The sequence below is a fragment of the Carcharodon carcharias genome, chromosome 2 (genome assembly GCF_017639515.1).
Source record: "Carcharodon carcharias isolate sCarCar2 chromosome 2, sCarCar2.pri, whole genome shotgun sequence".
Lineage (NCBI taxonomy): Eukaryota > Metazoa > Chordata > Chondrichthyes > Lamniformes > Lamnidae > Carcharodon > Carcharodon carcharias.
In genome coordinates, this window is record NC_054468.1 from 150,695,590 (window position 1) to 150,711,335 (window position 15,746).

The 15,746-nt window shown below is 46.9% G+C and overlaps 1 protein-coding gene across 3 annotated transcripts in view; it reads left to right on the forward strand.

Annotated features, from left to right (window-relative positions):
- Positions 1–15,746, forward strand: part of dop1a (DOP1 leucine zipper like protein A) — a 355,194-nt gene that overhangs the window by 220,194 nt on the left and 119,254 nt on the right. For all 3 annotated transcript variants that reach the window (XM_041213315.1, XM_041213322.1, XM_041213331.1), the window contains one exon: positions 11,465–11,576. In XM_041213315.1, the coding sequence (XP_041069249.1) occupies positions 11,465–11,576 (112 nt within the window). The remainder of the gene's footprint in view (positions 1–11,464; positions 11,577–15,746) is intronic.

A 15,746-nucleotide genomic window follows, 5' to 3' on the forward strand; every position in this document is an offset into this window, starting at 1 on the left:
GCAGCTGCTGCGTGGTGGACGACTCCAGAGGCAACTCATCACACCCCGACTCAGCATGTGCCTGGTCCCCTGCAGTCCTCCGGCTGCTGATGCCATTGGCACTCTGTCTCTGCAATCTCCTCCAGCGATTATGAAGTGCCCTTTCCACTGTGCCCCGGGACACTAGCCGATGTTGCAATTCCTGCCAATGTGCTAATATCTGCGCTGGTGCCTGCCTGGCAGAAATGATGTGACGCAGGTAACAGTTCACGGCCCTCAGGTGTGAGAGGGGGCATCTGGTTGCCAGCCTCTGATGATGCTGAAAATAACAAGAAGGACAGTGGGTCAGTTAGTGTCCACACAGTGACATGCTTTATCCCTTTCCCCCCAAGCTCATTATGCACTCACCCTAAGGAGACGAACATTGGTGGCGTGGCAGATAGGAGGAGGCCTAAACATTACAGGTGGATACAGACGGGCTGGTCAGATGGCCTAAGTAATGCCAAATGGAATGTTATGTGGATAAGCGAGGTGATGCACTTGGGCAGGACAAACGGGGTACGGGAATACACAAGGAATGGTAGGACCATGGCAAGTAAGGAGGATCAGAGGGACCTTGCTGGGCATGTTGACAGGCCCGTTAAGGTAGTGGGACTCGTACATAAGGCATTTAAGAAGGTAAATGCCATACTTGCCTTTATTAGCCAAGGGATAGAACGTAGGAACATGGACGTTACGTTGCAAGCGCAGAAAACGCTGCCGGGGCCACAGCTATACTTTTGCGTGCAGTTGTGATCAGCGCTTCATGGGAGGGATGTGATTGGAGTAAAGAGAGTGCAGAGGTCGCTGACCAGGATGCATGCTGGGCTGGAGAGTTGGAGTTATGAGGGCACATAGCATAGACTGGGGATATTTGCCATGGAGCACAGGAGATTGAGGGGTGACATTATTGAGCTTCATAACATTATGAGGGGCATAGATCGGGTGGACAGAAAACAACTTTTCCCCTTGGCGGAGGGATGACTACCTGGTGGCATTTATTTAAGGTAAGGTGCATGAGGTTGACAGGTGAGGTGATGAGGAACTCTTGCACACAGTAATGTGGGATGCTATGACTGAAAGGGTGGTGGATGCAGAAACCCTCCTAACATGTAATAAGTATTTGGATGTGCAGTAGCGATGCCACGGCATAGAAGGCCACGGGGATAGTGGTCAGAAATGGGATAAGGCGACTTCGGAAGGTGCTGGACATGCGCATCTTCGAAGGGCTGAGGGACCTCTGTCTATGACCCACACCTCTGACTTTATCAGTCTGTGAATGAGCAGTGTTGCTACATTAACAATTCCAACAATCATCAGTGCTTTGGATGGTGGGAAGACAGAGTGGATGTGACTTTGGACCTCAAATACCTGGCCGCTCCACCCCAGCCTCACTGACACCTGTGGACCTGGGCGCATGGCGTGTTTCAAGCTCCAGGGCCTCCTGCTCAAAATGGCTCAATATCACCAACTGGGCCTGGCCGCCTCCAGTGCACAAACGCTCAGAAGCATTGTGAGCATTTTTCTCCTGCAAAATGAAGACCATTCATTGGGGCTAATCGTACATGTATTCTGCACGTGCACACTGCACCTCAAACACAGTGGCCCCTCTGAGGCCTCCAGTACCTCCTCTCCATGCTACTGCTAATTGGTCACAAAAATATAGTACGATTGCTCCCAATCTCTCCCCACCCCCCCCCCCCCCCCCCCCCCCCCCCACTACCAACAGCCACCTTGGACACATTCTGCGTCCATCACTTTCAGAAACACACGGTCTTAGCTCCTATAGCAAGGAGGCACAACTAGGTGCAGCATTGAGGGCATCAGTTTGGCTCTTGGCCATGGAACCTTGAGGCTCCCCTTTTACCACCTCATCACCATGAATGGGACATGTGTTGGAGTTCTGAGTATGCGCCTAGCTGCATCTCCTGCAGGTTGCCCCCAGACTAGCCATATGCGACTAAGACCAACAGATGGTGCGGGGAGAACCCATCTTCTCATGAACCACTGAGGCTGATGTAAGCATGGTCACTCTCTGCTTGACCACCCAGTGTGCGACAAATGCCCAACATGAGTCAAATGCAGTTACGACAGAAAGACTTTGGGGGGGCGGGGGGAGGGAGGCCATCAAAGGCTAAGCCTACCTGCTGGATTAAATGCCCAACACCAACATGGTACTCACCCTTCCAGAGCACAACAAATAGTTGAAGTGCTTACGGCACTGAATCCAGGTGCGCCGCACCACGTCACGGGAGCTCACCACGTCCTCCCATGCACGCTTTGTCATGTGGGGGGGCCTCCTCCTCCCATCTTGGGGAAACAGCACTTCCCACCATGCTGCCACCTCCTTGAGAAGGGCAGCAAGGCAGTCATCAGAAAAGCGAGGGGCACATTGGCTCCAAGTTGGCCTACCCTGCAGCCTGCCCTCCTCCTCTGGTCTTCCCTCAACATTGGCCTGCTGTGCAGACCCCCTGTGGTACGACATGCAGCTGGCCATAGCAAACAGCCTAAAGGAGGCTGCCAGGCTTTTTTTTGAACAGACTGCCGCATTGGACCTGGCGGTCTGTACACGCCCGCCGCAAACCTCAGGCTCCCGCTCTCCATGGGAGTCGGAAATGCACTGGGCTGGCCTTAATTGGCTTGCCCGCGCAAAATGGCAGCACGGCCCCGACTGCGGGCGGCAATCAGGTCTGCAGCCGCCTGCATCAGCACCTGCTCCACCTGCCCGCCAAATAGAAAATTTTGGCCTAAGTTTCTTGCTTGGAAAGCTGCACCCTTGGCATTAGTTTTCTCTCTAATAAATTCTAAATGTTACTGTAAATTAGCTGTGCTAGGTTTGACATTCTAAATCCAAAGTTTTATCAACTTTAATTTGGGTTAACCTAGCATTTTATTTGATGCCACTGGAACACTGCAAACATCTACAGAGCTCTAAGGTGTTAAGTCTCTTGCAAAGTGCAAGAATGGAAGTTCAACTGTTACCTATTTCCTGTGATGCAAAGAACCAAGGTGGAGCAAAAGGTTATTAAATGGGTCATCCACTATCACTGTTTTATTCATTTACGGGAGCTGGATGACGTTGGCAAGGCCAGCATTAATTGCCTATTCCAGTTGTCCTTGAGATAATGGTGAGCCATTTTTTAAATTGGCTTGCTAAGCCATTTTTTAAATTGGCTTGCTAGGCCATTTCAAAGGGCTGTTGAGAATCAACCACTTTGCTATGGGTCTGGAGTCACATATTGGCCAGATCAGTTATGGGCAACAGATTTTCTTCCCTAATGGACCTTTGTGATCCAGATGGGGTTTTTAATGACAATTCAGTAGTTTCGTGGTCATCATTACTGATACTAGCTTTTTATTCAAAATTTATTTAATTAACTGAGTTTAAGTTTTGTGATGGGATTTGAACTCACATCTCTGGATCATTAATCTAGACTTTTGGATTACTAGTCCAGTAACACAACCACAGTGATACTATACCCTAGTATATTCAGGGGAAGGAATCTAGGAACTGGTCAAAGGTCAATCTCTTCATCACCTTGGCTAGTTCTGGATATTTTTCCATCAGGTTCTAACTAACACATCCAAAAACATAGAACAAACCTTACTGTGTAGATTTAAATGCAGCATGCAATAAAATATTTGGCCTAACAGCTAGTGCAGCAGTACTAAAATAGGTCTTAGGCCTGTACTAATTTGGCATGCTCCTGTATTGAATGGTTGCTTGAAAAATGGATCATCCAACTTGTGAGGTCTTCTAAGTTCTTTATGCATTTGTCACACACTAGCTCCTGGCATTCATCTCCATAGGACCTGCGGGAGTGATGAATGTCAAATAATTGGTTAGATCATTGAGTTTCATGTGAAAATTAATTAATTCTGTGTGCAGTTCTGGAACTTCATGTAAGATTTAAGACGCTGAGATTATATGCGGTGCTGTCTTCCCACATTGTTATAACAGCATTTTAATGTACATGCTCAAAAATTATTTCTTCAGAATCCATCAAATTAGGCTATATTCCATAGTGCACAGAAGAAGCATTGGGTTACTTTAATGATTTGAATACTATCTGGCAGATAATTTTTCCTTCATGAAGCTTAAATCAGTATTATTCATATTTCAAAATATGTGATTTCTGGGGATTGAAGAAAAATAACTTCCTTATAGCTGTTCCTTGCATATAAATTGTGCTTAACCATATGCAGGTGGCGGGTATTGATCAAGTTGTTACTCGAGCAAATATAAAGAGACACACTGGGATGAAGGTTGAGTTAGGAGGTATATACTTGCACTGTTTCACTCGGAATAACTCTAAACTGAGTAAAGATTGGCTCTGGTTTAATCTTTCATCAACTGACTATCGAGTTTAACAAGAATCTTAAACCTAAACCACCATTTATAGTAATATTCTAAGCAAACGAGGGGTGGTGGGGGAGGACAAGAGAAAAAGAAATACATTAATCTTTCAAACAATTTGATCCATTAAAAGTACTCATCCTGCCTTCAATCTTCATTGCTCATTCATTGAATAAATCATGTTCTGCATTCAGCAAAAATTTACATTATAATTTCAAAAAATTATAATTACACTATGTCACTGATTATTTTACTTTATTGGACCGCGGAGCAGTTGGATTACACATATTGTATAATCTCCTCGACAACACTGGCCACGTAGCAGTCATCGCTGGAGGCGCTCACAGCCGCTTGTAATCTCAGTATACGGTTTGTACCAGTGTCCCCCATGTCGCAGGTTGACAGGGCAGTCATGCAGCGCACTCATCTCTGGCCATCCGAGGGGTGACCATTCCCTGGGAAGCGTTAAGCGGCGGTCACACAGGGCCAGGAAAGGCGCCGTGATAACCACGCCTCTCTCTTTCATACTGCAGGAGGATCACATCAGGATCATGGATCCTGGTGACCTAGCTGTATGCCTGATGACCTACAGAGATAGTAGAAGACAGAGGAGAGAGCGACTGAGGCTCCTGGCTGCACAAAGGCAGGAGCAGCAACATCATGAAGAAGGGGCAATAGAGGCCCCTGCACATGCTGCCCAGGAGTGACAGTTAGTTGGTCGGTGCCTGGCGACACACACGGTCTGTCGACGCCGCCTGCCATTCCTGCAGATGACTGGGACCTAGTGTTGCCGACAACTGCGCATGTCTAAGGACCTTGTGGCTCACATCTGCCACTTATTGCAGGACTTGGCACCAAGGGGACATGGAAGGCATCCACTGCCAGTGGCTGTGAAAGTGACCGTGGCGCTCAATTTCTCTGCTGGTGGCTCCTTTCAGGGCTCCACAGGTGACCCCTGTGGGAGTTAACAACCCGCCATCCACAAATGCATCCATGAGGTCACGGATGCCATCTTCTCCATGGCACACAACTTTGTGCATTTCCCCCGAGACCGCGGCAGCCAGGATGCAAGGGCCATTGGATTCACCCTGATCTCGGGATTCCCACAGCTGCAGGTTGCGATTGACTACAATTATGTGGCTCTCAGGTCTTTGTCGCTACATTCGTTGGACGTCATCAAACTGCAAGGGCTTCCACTCACTGAACGTACAGCTGGTATGCGACCACCAGAAATGCATCCTGCAGGTATGTGCACGGTTTCCAGGGAGTGTGCACTACGCCTACATCCTAAGTCACTCGCAGATCCCTGCAGTCCTCCAGGGTCCACAGAGGCTACAGGGTTAGCTCCTTGGGGACAAGGGCTACCCGCAGAGGCCGTGGCTGATGACACCAGTCTGGCGGCCTCTGACTGCAGCAAAGCGATGCTATAATGAGGCTCATGCAGCAGCTGGCAACTTGGTGGATCAGACCATCGGGATGGTGAAGATGCGATTTGGTGCCTGGACTGGTCTAGTCTGCAATAGACTGCAATGGACTGGTCTAGACTGCAATACAGTCCACAGAGGGTGTCACGCATCGTTGTCATCTGTCACACCCTTTACAACTTGGAACTGCAACGGGGAGACGAGCTGGCTGAGGAGGAGCTGGAGGTCCCCTTGGATGAGGAAAACGCCGACGGGTATGAGGGTGAGAGGGTCCTTGGTGGTGACGATGATGGGGATGAGGCTCTTGCACTGGCTAGACAAGGCAGGCGTGCTCAAGAGACCCTCATAGCCACCAGATTTGTGGAGGATGATGACGACATGCAGTGAGGTGTCCCCATAGATCCTCACATCGCAGTTGTGAAGATTTGTTTCCAGTCTGGCTTATGGCAGCGCAAGTGCCCTCTGTGAGAATGTTCCTGTAATGGAGATGCAATGAAGACACTAATATTCACTCGATCACAGGATGATGATGACAACATGCAGTGAGGACACTCCATAGATCTTCACATAGCCTCTGAGAATGTTTGACTCCTGTCTGGCCGAGGGCAGCTTGCTTGCGCTCCATGATCAGGGCAATCTCAGAGATGCAGCCATGAAACTTTAGAAGCATCTTGTGAAGGCTGTGTCCGCCTTCAGCACCTCAGCCCTTCAAGAGCTGGTGCACAGCATCACTGGTTGCAGATGCTGGCATGATGGAGGCCAGCCTCACCTTAAAGGTGCTGAGAGCACACACACACAATGAGAGAACTCTGTGGCCCTGCCCGCTATATTCTGGCAGCAATGACCAGTACTGCCAAGCTGCAGGCATCAGTAATGTTTTCAGGGAGTGTGAGGCCGGACCATCACTGTGGTCTGCAGGCTGCGCGAGCACAGGGAAGAGGCCCTGGGCTGAGACACCTGCCTTTTAACTTGTGCAGAAAGGTTTCATGTCTGACTGACAAGAACACTTCTCATCAGAACAAGGAGCCACAGGCCGGGAGACATTCTTACAAGTTCATTGACGATAGTGAACAGTATGTACAAGTGATCAACACCTGTGCCCAGGCTGTGCAACTACTGTTACCTAACTTCCCTAACCCTGCTGCTATGTCTTGGTGCTCCCCGGACAGCCACAGCGGAGGTGGAGGCAGCCTGCTGACTGTGATGCCCTGTCTGTGATGACTTCAGCAGGCTTCCTCTGGCGGGCCGAGACTTGGTGGGCCGCGGCCTGCTTTCAGGGTCGTGCTGTGTTGCAGTGGCACCTTCCTCGTCTTGTGAAGCTGGAGCTGAGGAAGTCACAGGAAGAAGGGATTCGGATGGGCCAGTCACTCCCAGAATCACCTGGTGGATGGTACTGGAGTGTGCACTTGCTGATCCTCCTCTCAATGGGTGCCTGAGGGCCCCTGGCTGACTCAGTGAATGGAAAGGGTAGCTGGAGTGAAATTGAGCTGCCCAGCATCCCTCTCGCATACACACAGTTGGAAGCCAACTATGGCATCAGTGATGGAGTTAAGCCCACGCGGCAGTGCAGGAGTGACGTCCTGAACCAAGGTCCCCATGGCAGCAACCAGCCTGCCAGTATTGAACTTGGTGTGTTGCAATGCTGGCGCTCTCACCTCAGCCTGAAGACAGACAGATTCCTCTATAGTCCCTTGCATTCTGAGGAGTGCAGCGGACATCCCTTCCTGATGTTCCCTAGCTTACCTTTGCAGCTCCAGCAACTGTGACATGACCGAGTCCAGAGGCTTATCATCTGACTTGGACTCTGTGACATTCTGTCCTTCGGCAGTTTTCTGAGTGCCGGAGACCTGGGAAACCTCTGCCTCTGCCCGTGTGGATCAGGAAGTGCGATGTGCTCACCAGATTGTGATCCCAAAGCTACTCTAAAGCTAGGTCCCACTGAGGTGCGTGCCTCTGCGCTGGTGAAGGCTGTGGTGAGCACTGTGATGGGACTTCAGGGAGCATGCTTCCAGATTCCACTTCAGAGGTTTCTTCGGGGCTTGATTGGAGGTCCTGGGTCATGGACTCAATCCATGTGCAGATGTGCCTGCGAAAGCAAGGGAAGATAATTAGTGCATGGCAGGGGCCTGTGAAAGAGGACACATCACCCATAGCATGATTGTCTAATGGATGTTGCACTGCTGGGTCCTCACTTGGTAGAGCAGCACCGACCTCACCGTCAGCACAGGACCAGTCCCGGTTATCACCGGCCAGCTGGATCACTCTTGTTTTCTAATTCTGTCAGAACTTTGATCTCCGGCATCCCTTCACCTGACTGCGAGAGTGTATCAGGACGCCTGCTGGGCCAGGTACGTATGCCTGGCCTGTGTGGGTGATCAGTAATCCCATGGATGGGATGATGACAATAACGGTGTGTGTGAATGAGTGAATGGTGATGACCCTTGCACTGGCAGTGAGTAAGGGCCCTGTGGATGTGTGATGGGTTTGAGTGTGTGTGTGAATTGGGAGTGATGAAAAGAGTGAGTTACCCTGGCTGAATGAAGGAGATCATTCATTCTTTTGCGGCTCTGGGTGGCTGTCCTCCTCTGCAGGGCATTTGCACAGACCACTGCCTCCCAAGCCGGGTTGGTGACTTTGCTGCCCATCCTGTGGCCAGAGTGGAGGTGTAGAGCACATCCTGACGGGCCTCTATGGTATCCAGCAGTCACTAGAGGGACCCATCGTTGAAGCGGGGCGAGGCAGGGCTGCCATGTCTCCCAGGCAGCGGTGTTGAGCTGGTGGCTATGAGCACTTTGCTGGCGGCTGCTTTTTAAAGATGGTGGCTGGCGTGATGGGGTGATGGCTGGCAGGCGAATAAGAGCCCGCTCGCCACGGAAATGGCATGTTTCGCAGGAGTAAATAAATAATCAGGCAGACTCGGGACGATATGGCATAAAAACCCGCCATTTTCGTCCGCAGGTAGGATTCCATTTTACCTGCCCACTATTGCACTTAGTGCAATTCTGGGAAGATTCTGCTCAATATCTGTCTTTTCCCTTCCCCTGCTCTTGTGCCCTGGCTATAATCATACTACATTCACCTTCTCCATCTACAGTCTGCTGTATGTCAGCAACAAATCAGCTTCTCTCATGTTCCTTCTGAGTTGTAGTTTAAAATCTGATTATCTTAATCCGGAACATTTTTTAAAATTTAAAAAAAATCATGCTTTACTTTCTGATAATTTTAAGTTGTGCATGATCAATTATTAAGAATCAAGTGCCTGCCAAGTTTCAAGGAAAGTTGAACATTCACCCAGGCAATAAGATAATAGACCGATATATACAATCAATGAAATCAGACAGGGCCTGAGGTACCAGTCTTGCAGCTTTCCACCTGCATGTCTGATGAACAGAGATGCACATTCCAGATAATGGCGACAGTCAGGTCACCTGAGAGCAGATGAAATAAGTGTACATGTGTGAAGCTCCAAAGTAATGAAGTCCTAGGAAAGAATTAGTTAAAGTGGGAGATGGAGATCTGAAGCTTGCTTTCAGAACAGGGACGAAGCAAGTAGAAGGAAATGTATGAAGATGCACCTGGTATTCAGAAGGAGAAGAAAATTGACATAATGATGATTGTTGATGCAATTAAAAGACAGAAAAAGATATAGTGGAGAATGGAAGGTTCGAGGTGAGCCAAAGACTTTTTTCATTGGATCCAATCAAGGAGTGTGTCAAAGGTCACAAGCTGCTGAGATGGAAAGTCTTATTTGATATGAAAAAAGTCGGTGGGTTCCAGGTGGGGGAGCAGCTTCAGCAACATGGATGATCTGATGTCTGTGTGGTGGTTTGAGTATTGGATCATTTAGAGTTTATTATTAGGAAAGAGAGTTTTAGAAATATCACTCACTGGCTTTCTGTCAGGGACAGGCTTTGGCCTTGTTTCAACTATGAGTAGTGTTTCTCCCCAAATGCAATTGAATTCTACTAAATGCTGAAGCACTTTCTAACACCAAAACCAATGAGACTGCAACATTTGTGCAGACACCGACAGTACTTAATGCTGATGAAGCTATTCTGTGAGCAAAGAGGCTGTACTTACACAAATATTACAGCACTGTGTACTGACAATGCAAAAACTGCTTCTGGATACTTGGCAGGGGGATGAGAACCAGGATAACATTAGAGAGGGATACAAGGTGCACAAAGAACTGGGAAAGGCAGATAGTGATAGAGCAGGAAATAGTAAGGTATTAGGTGGGGTCAACATGAGTCGGAATGCAATAAGGTTTACTCTGCATGTATGTGAACTCATGAAGTGTGATAAATAAGGACAGTCAGCTGCAGGTACAAATAGCCACCTGGAAATATGATGTTGTGGCGATAACAGAGACCTGATGGATTGAATAATGGGCTGGAAGCAGAGAATAGGGATAAAGGGGACATTTTCAAGTTGGCAGCTGTAACTAGTGTAACAGCACAAGGTCAATGCTGGGCCTCCGTTGTTTGCAATCTAAATTAATTAATTAGATAAAAAGACCAGGAGTGTTGTATCCATGTTTGCTGCCAGTACAAAGTTAGGTGGAAATATAAGCTGTGAAGAGGACACAAAGAGGCTGAAAGGGGATATTGACAGGCTAAGTGAGTGAGCAACATGGCCTCAGGAAAAGGGGTCAATCATTTAGGACTAAAATGAGAAGAAATTTCTTCACTCAGAGGGTGGTGAATCTTTAAAATTGTCCACCCCAAAGGGTTATGAACGCGCCATTGTTTAATGTATTTAAGACTGAGTTTTAATTTGGTGTCTCATTGAATCAAATAATATGGGGACTGGGCTGGAAAGTGGAGATGAAGCAGAAGATCAGAATAGTCATATTGAATAGCGGAGCAGCATAAGTGCAGGATACCATCAAGCTTGAAAAGTTAGAGAAGAAGACAGTAAATTGAAAGGCTTTGGCCACATGATCCCTTACTTGAGGTTTTAAAAGTCTTTGGATTGTGGAACCCATTGAAGACTAAATGAGTTGAGGAGGTCCTGCTAAAATATAAGTTTACAATAGTAGAGATGTATGTTTTTCACCAGATTTATTATTGTACAAAGTATGTTCTACAAAGTCTAGGGCAAGTGGGAAGCAAACTGCTAAATTTTGCAACTTTTACATATGTGGCTCATGAAAAAAACACTTACCTAGTGTTGGATCTTGATTTCAACACAGAAAGGATGTAGATCAGGGGTAGATGGGGTGGCTGGAGCAATGGAGTAATAAGGGAAGTTTAAAGTCATGAGTGTAAGCTGTATCAATCAATAATTCAAAACTTCAACTACTGTTATAAAACCTGACTTACTCTTTTTATGTTTGGTTCCCTTGATTAGGGAAAGACAGATAACAATTATATCTTAATTACTGAAATATAAAATTAACTGATTGAAATTAAGATCTAACACCAGAATTCCAAATTGACACTTATTTATATGTAAACAAACTAGTTTTGACATGTATCAATTGGTTTGGGGATTGAATATAAGCAGCCTCAAGTCAATGAGTGCATTGTCATACAAACCTCAATGTTACCTGATACTGATGGAAGCTTGTAATTTAGTATGTTTGTAGCAGTGTTTTTTTTAGGTGTTTTCAAAGTGGTAGCCCACAATAAACTTTTAACCTATTTTTTCTGGTTTTCTGAAGGCCAACTTGGATGGCAGTGAGCATTGCCCCAGATATGATTCTCACTCTCCTTGAAGGAATGACCACAATTATTCACTACTGTCTGTTAGATCCTTCCATACAATACCACCAGGTGAGCTACAGATTCAATTACTAGTGTTTTGTAAGCACCCATAAAGAGAAACGTTAGTTGCACAAAATAGAGAAAGAGAATGGAGTTCCAGAGACTGGGGTTAAAAATGAGGAAGCAAAGAAAACGGTGGAGCCCAAGATGAAGAGGGAAAGAAAATGGCAATGTTAGAATTGCAGGAAACTGAATGGGAATCCTCAACGTTTTTCTCTCTCTTAATCTTTACTTGCATCCATACAAAGTTTGAGTACCATAGCATTATTTTAGTATCTAACTAAAAATACTAAAATGCTAAAATTAAAATACTCTTTCTGCCACCCTTTTGGGTCTTGTGTAGGTGATCATTTACAAGGAATTCAGCGTAACACATTTCTGTCCTGTTTGCGAGCACATTTTTTTCATCTTTGTATGTTCATTAGAGAAATATTCCATTGAAGAGGGAGTCTTAACTCGAGCAGTAGGGTTCTTTAACCTTGTTGTTCTTTTCCTTAATTGTATCAGAGTCAGGGCATGAAATTTGGAAAGCGATGCCACAGAAGTCAGTCGCCCTCCTGGGGTGCTTCAACCACTTCTGGCACAGTCTATGCAGCACACCATCTTGAGCCTCACAGCACAGAGGACAGCCCTACCAATGGCCATAGAAGTCAACTTCTAAAGCTCTGGGTACTTCCACGTGGGAGCAGGGAGTGCAGCAATATTTCACAATATGCTTTCCATTGCAGCATCAGGGAGGTCATCTACTCCAGAAGAGGACAGTTCATCGTCTTTTCGCTAAGGAATGACAAGCAGGATAAAAAGGCTACGATAGTGAGATTTCTGATGGTGCAGAGCACCAATAACTGAATGCACATGGTTCTGCAGGTTCCTTGAAAATGGGGAGAAATATAGGGCTTTCATTCCATAAATAAGCAGTTGGTGTCTGACCCTGGCAAGACTGTAACTGCATGTCTTTGCTCCTCCTAGAGAAACCAGAGGCTGGCTGCTCGGGGACAAGGAGTACACACTCCCCATGTGGTTGATTTCCTCCCATCCCCACCTCTTTTCACCATCCCTCAACACAAGCACAAGCAGAGTAGGCTTACAACAAGAGCCATGGAGCCACTTGGAACATTGTCAAACAGGCAGTCGACCTGCTAAAGCAATGGTTGTGCTATCTTAAACACTTAGAGAGCACTGGAAGCTACACCAGAGTGGATCTCGAAGTTTGTCGTGCTCTGCTGCATCTACCACAGCCTTGCCATTATGAGCAGCCTCTGAAAGCGAACATGGGAGGACGGAAGGAACAGTTATCCTGAGCCCCTTTTAAACAGAAAAGCTGTGAGAAAGAGGATTATCAGGTTTTGATTTCAGTGATATAACTTCTCCACACTAACATAGACCCACCATTGCCCACTGTTAATCCATTTGAACCACCCCACACAGCATCCCCTTGGCCACATTCCAATAATAAAAGCCAACAACAAAAAAGTTTCCATTGCATCTTTTTCCAACAATGCATCCACTTAAAAAGAAAGAAATGAACTACATACCCTTGAGCATTCCCTTCATGCTTGTCTTGTGGGTGCCTTTACTTGTTTTAGTGCTCTTATGCAGTGCTACCTCAGCTGCTACAGCATGGCCACTCGTGCAATGCTACTGAATTTCAATGGGGGAGACTGCATCCTTGCAGGATGCCCTTGCAGCTCATGGGCCTTGAGGGCACAGCTTCAGACTGCACCACCTTGGCATAGATGGCAGCTGTCTGGCTGGCTGAGAGGCAACAGCAATGACAGTGATGGGAGCGGGAGACAGTGATGGGAGCAGAAATGCTGTCATCCTAAGAGACGACAGCAGATCTGTGTACCATAGTGTCACTGCCACTCCCATGGTGCAGAACTTCAGAAATCCTAATGAGCTGTAGAGGACAGTTTGCTGGACTGGTGTGAGAACTTGCATGCTCCTTTGAGTTGTGAGATCTGCAGCTGTGATGGCAACAGTCTGAACTTACAAAGCAGCAAACATATATCTCATGGCAAAACAAAAACAGAATTTTCCAGCATCTGCAGTTTTTTGTTTTTATATATCTCATGGCCTCTGACTGAACTGCAGCATCTGGGAGATCACTGCCTGTGCTGTAATGGAAGCTGAGATGTTGGCTATCAGAAGCTCCATCACAATTGCCTCTGCTAGAGGCAATTGCCTCACTCTCTGGTGAGCTATTCTTTTCCACCTGATATAGTTGCAGCCCACACATACGTAGTGACTCACCATATGCACGTCTTGACTCTATGCTAGCCTCTTAAAGGAACATGTTATGCTAGTATCTGAGCTGGTCCCTGCAAGTGTCAGATCTGTGATGGTGTTTCTAAGTGACTGGTATGGGATTGCTCTTCCCCCTTCCTCTGGGTGTGCTTCAGCTGACCCAAGTTCTGGGTGTCTGAAAGCATAAAGCAGAAGGAGAAAGTGGGTTGATGGAGGAGAAGAGCAGCTGTCACTTCATACCAGGTCTCAGTATGAGGGTCAGAAGGGAGTGGAGAAAGGGCATAAGGCAGATGCAAGGTGCCATGGGCTCCATTGCAGCCAGACCCACAATTCTCCTTCTCTAGGCTGAGTGGATGGAGTCGTGGTGACCCCTGCCAACTACCACAACCCCTGGCTCCACCCATAGCCTCTCTTGGTTCTTCTCCTTGTTATGGATAACCTTGTCCTGCAAGAGACAGGGCAGAATGATAGTGATTGTGTGGCATTTGTCTTAGGTAATTAGGTAATAGCTGGATGTGAGATTAGCATCAGTGAAAAGCGTGTGTGGGTGTGGTGAAGTATGAAGAGTCCTGAGTGCTGCTGGATGAGTGATGAGAGTGTGATGCATTGAGCAGTGTGAAAGACTGTCATTTGAAGGTATGAGAAGTGATGTGAAGGTGCATTAACTGACCTGACCAAATGTGAGAGATCTTTAAACTTTTTCTGGCACTGCTTTCTAGGCCCTCAGAGTCAGACTTAAAGTATTTATGTCACTTGTTACCTACTCCCACTCCCTTTGAAGGTGCTGGCTCGAGGACCTCCTGAATCGCATGTAAACATTGCCTCTACCTTTGAGTTTACACCCGACACTAGTACCTCCAGTGTGACATCTGAGAATCTTGGGAGCTCAAGCCTGGTGTTTCATCTTCCTTCGCTTTGACTGCTTTGGTTGCAGTTTTGTGCATCCTTCTGTTAAGCAATAGGTCTTGTGGCTTGGTTGGTAGCGCTCCTGCCTCTGGGCTAGAAAGCTCTGGGTTCAAGTCCCACTACAGGACTTGATGGCCACAGAAGGAGCATTCCTGAGCTGATGTGAGCAGTTTGATAATTGGCTTGCTAATCCTTCCATCACTTCCCCACTATTCCTCAAAGGGAAAAAGAGTTTCCTTCAACCAGCTCTTTCACATAATCCTGGGTCATTTTTAGTGCTGCGGTGCCCTGAAAATCGATTTGCGATGACTGCAAAGATCTTAATATAAAGAACACCAAAGGGGAAAAAAGATAAGTGTATCATTTAACTAGATTGTGTTCCTACTTTCCCTAACCACTGGAGAGTGTCGCTAGCATGAGGCACATATCACATATCAAAACTTGACAATATGTTTTCCTGATTTTGTGAATACTTGAATTTTTCTATTGAATTTGGAATAATTACCCCAAAGTTTCAATTTGTGTGGTCCAGTTTGCTGGGAGTTCAGTCCTGGTCACTGGCAGAGGTTCCTACAGTAGTAATCCCCCTGAGCATTGAACTCATTTTGAGTGGGCACCAGTCTAACCAGTTGCCCAAATGTGTGTTGCTGCAAGGTTCCCAGGAGCTCTGCATGAAAAAACTGATCGCTACCTGCTGGAAGTGCTTGCTGCTGGTGTGGACCTGTTAGAGAGAAAGGTCAGACACAAAACTGAGTGGCGTAATTTCACTTCTTGCTATGGAGACCTACTAAAGATTTCCATGTGCATGATATATCGTTGGTAGCTTCCTGTATGGCCTGTGTGGTATTATGAAATTAGACTGGCATACATAGGTGTACCCCTGGGTGCGCCCAAAGATCTTGAATGGACACTATCATGACGGACGTCAGCTAAATGGATCAAGGCAGGATACCAGACATGGTCATTATATTTGCAAGCAGTGTCTTTGGTAATCACTCCTGAAACAACAAACTTTATGAAGCAAGA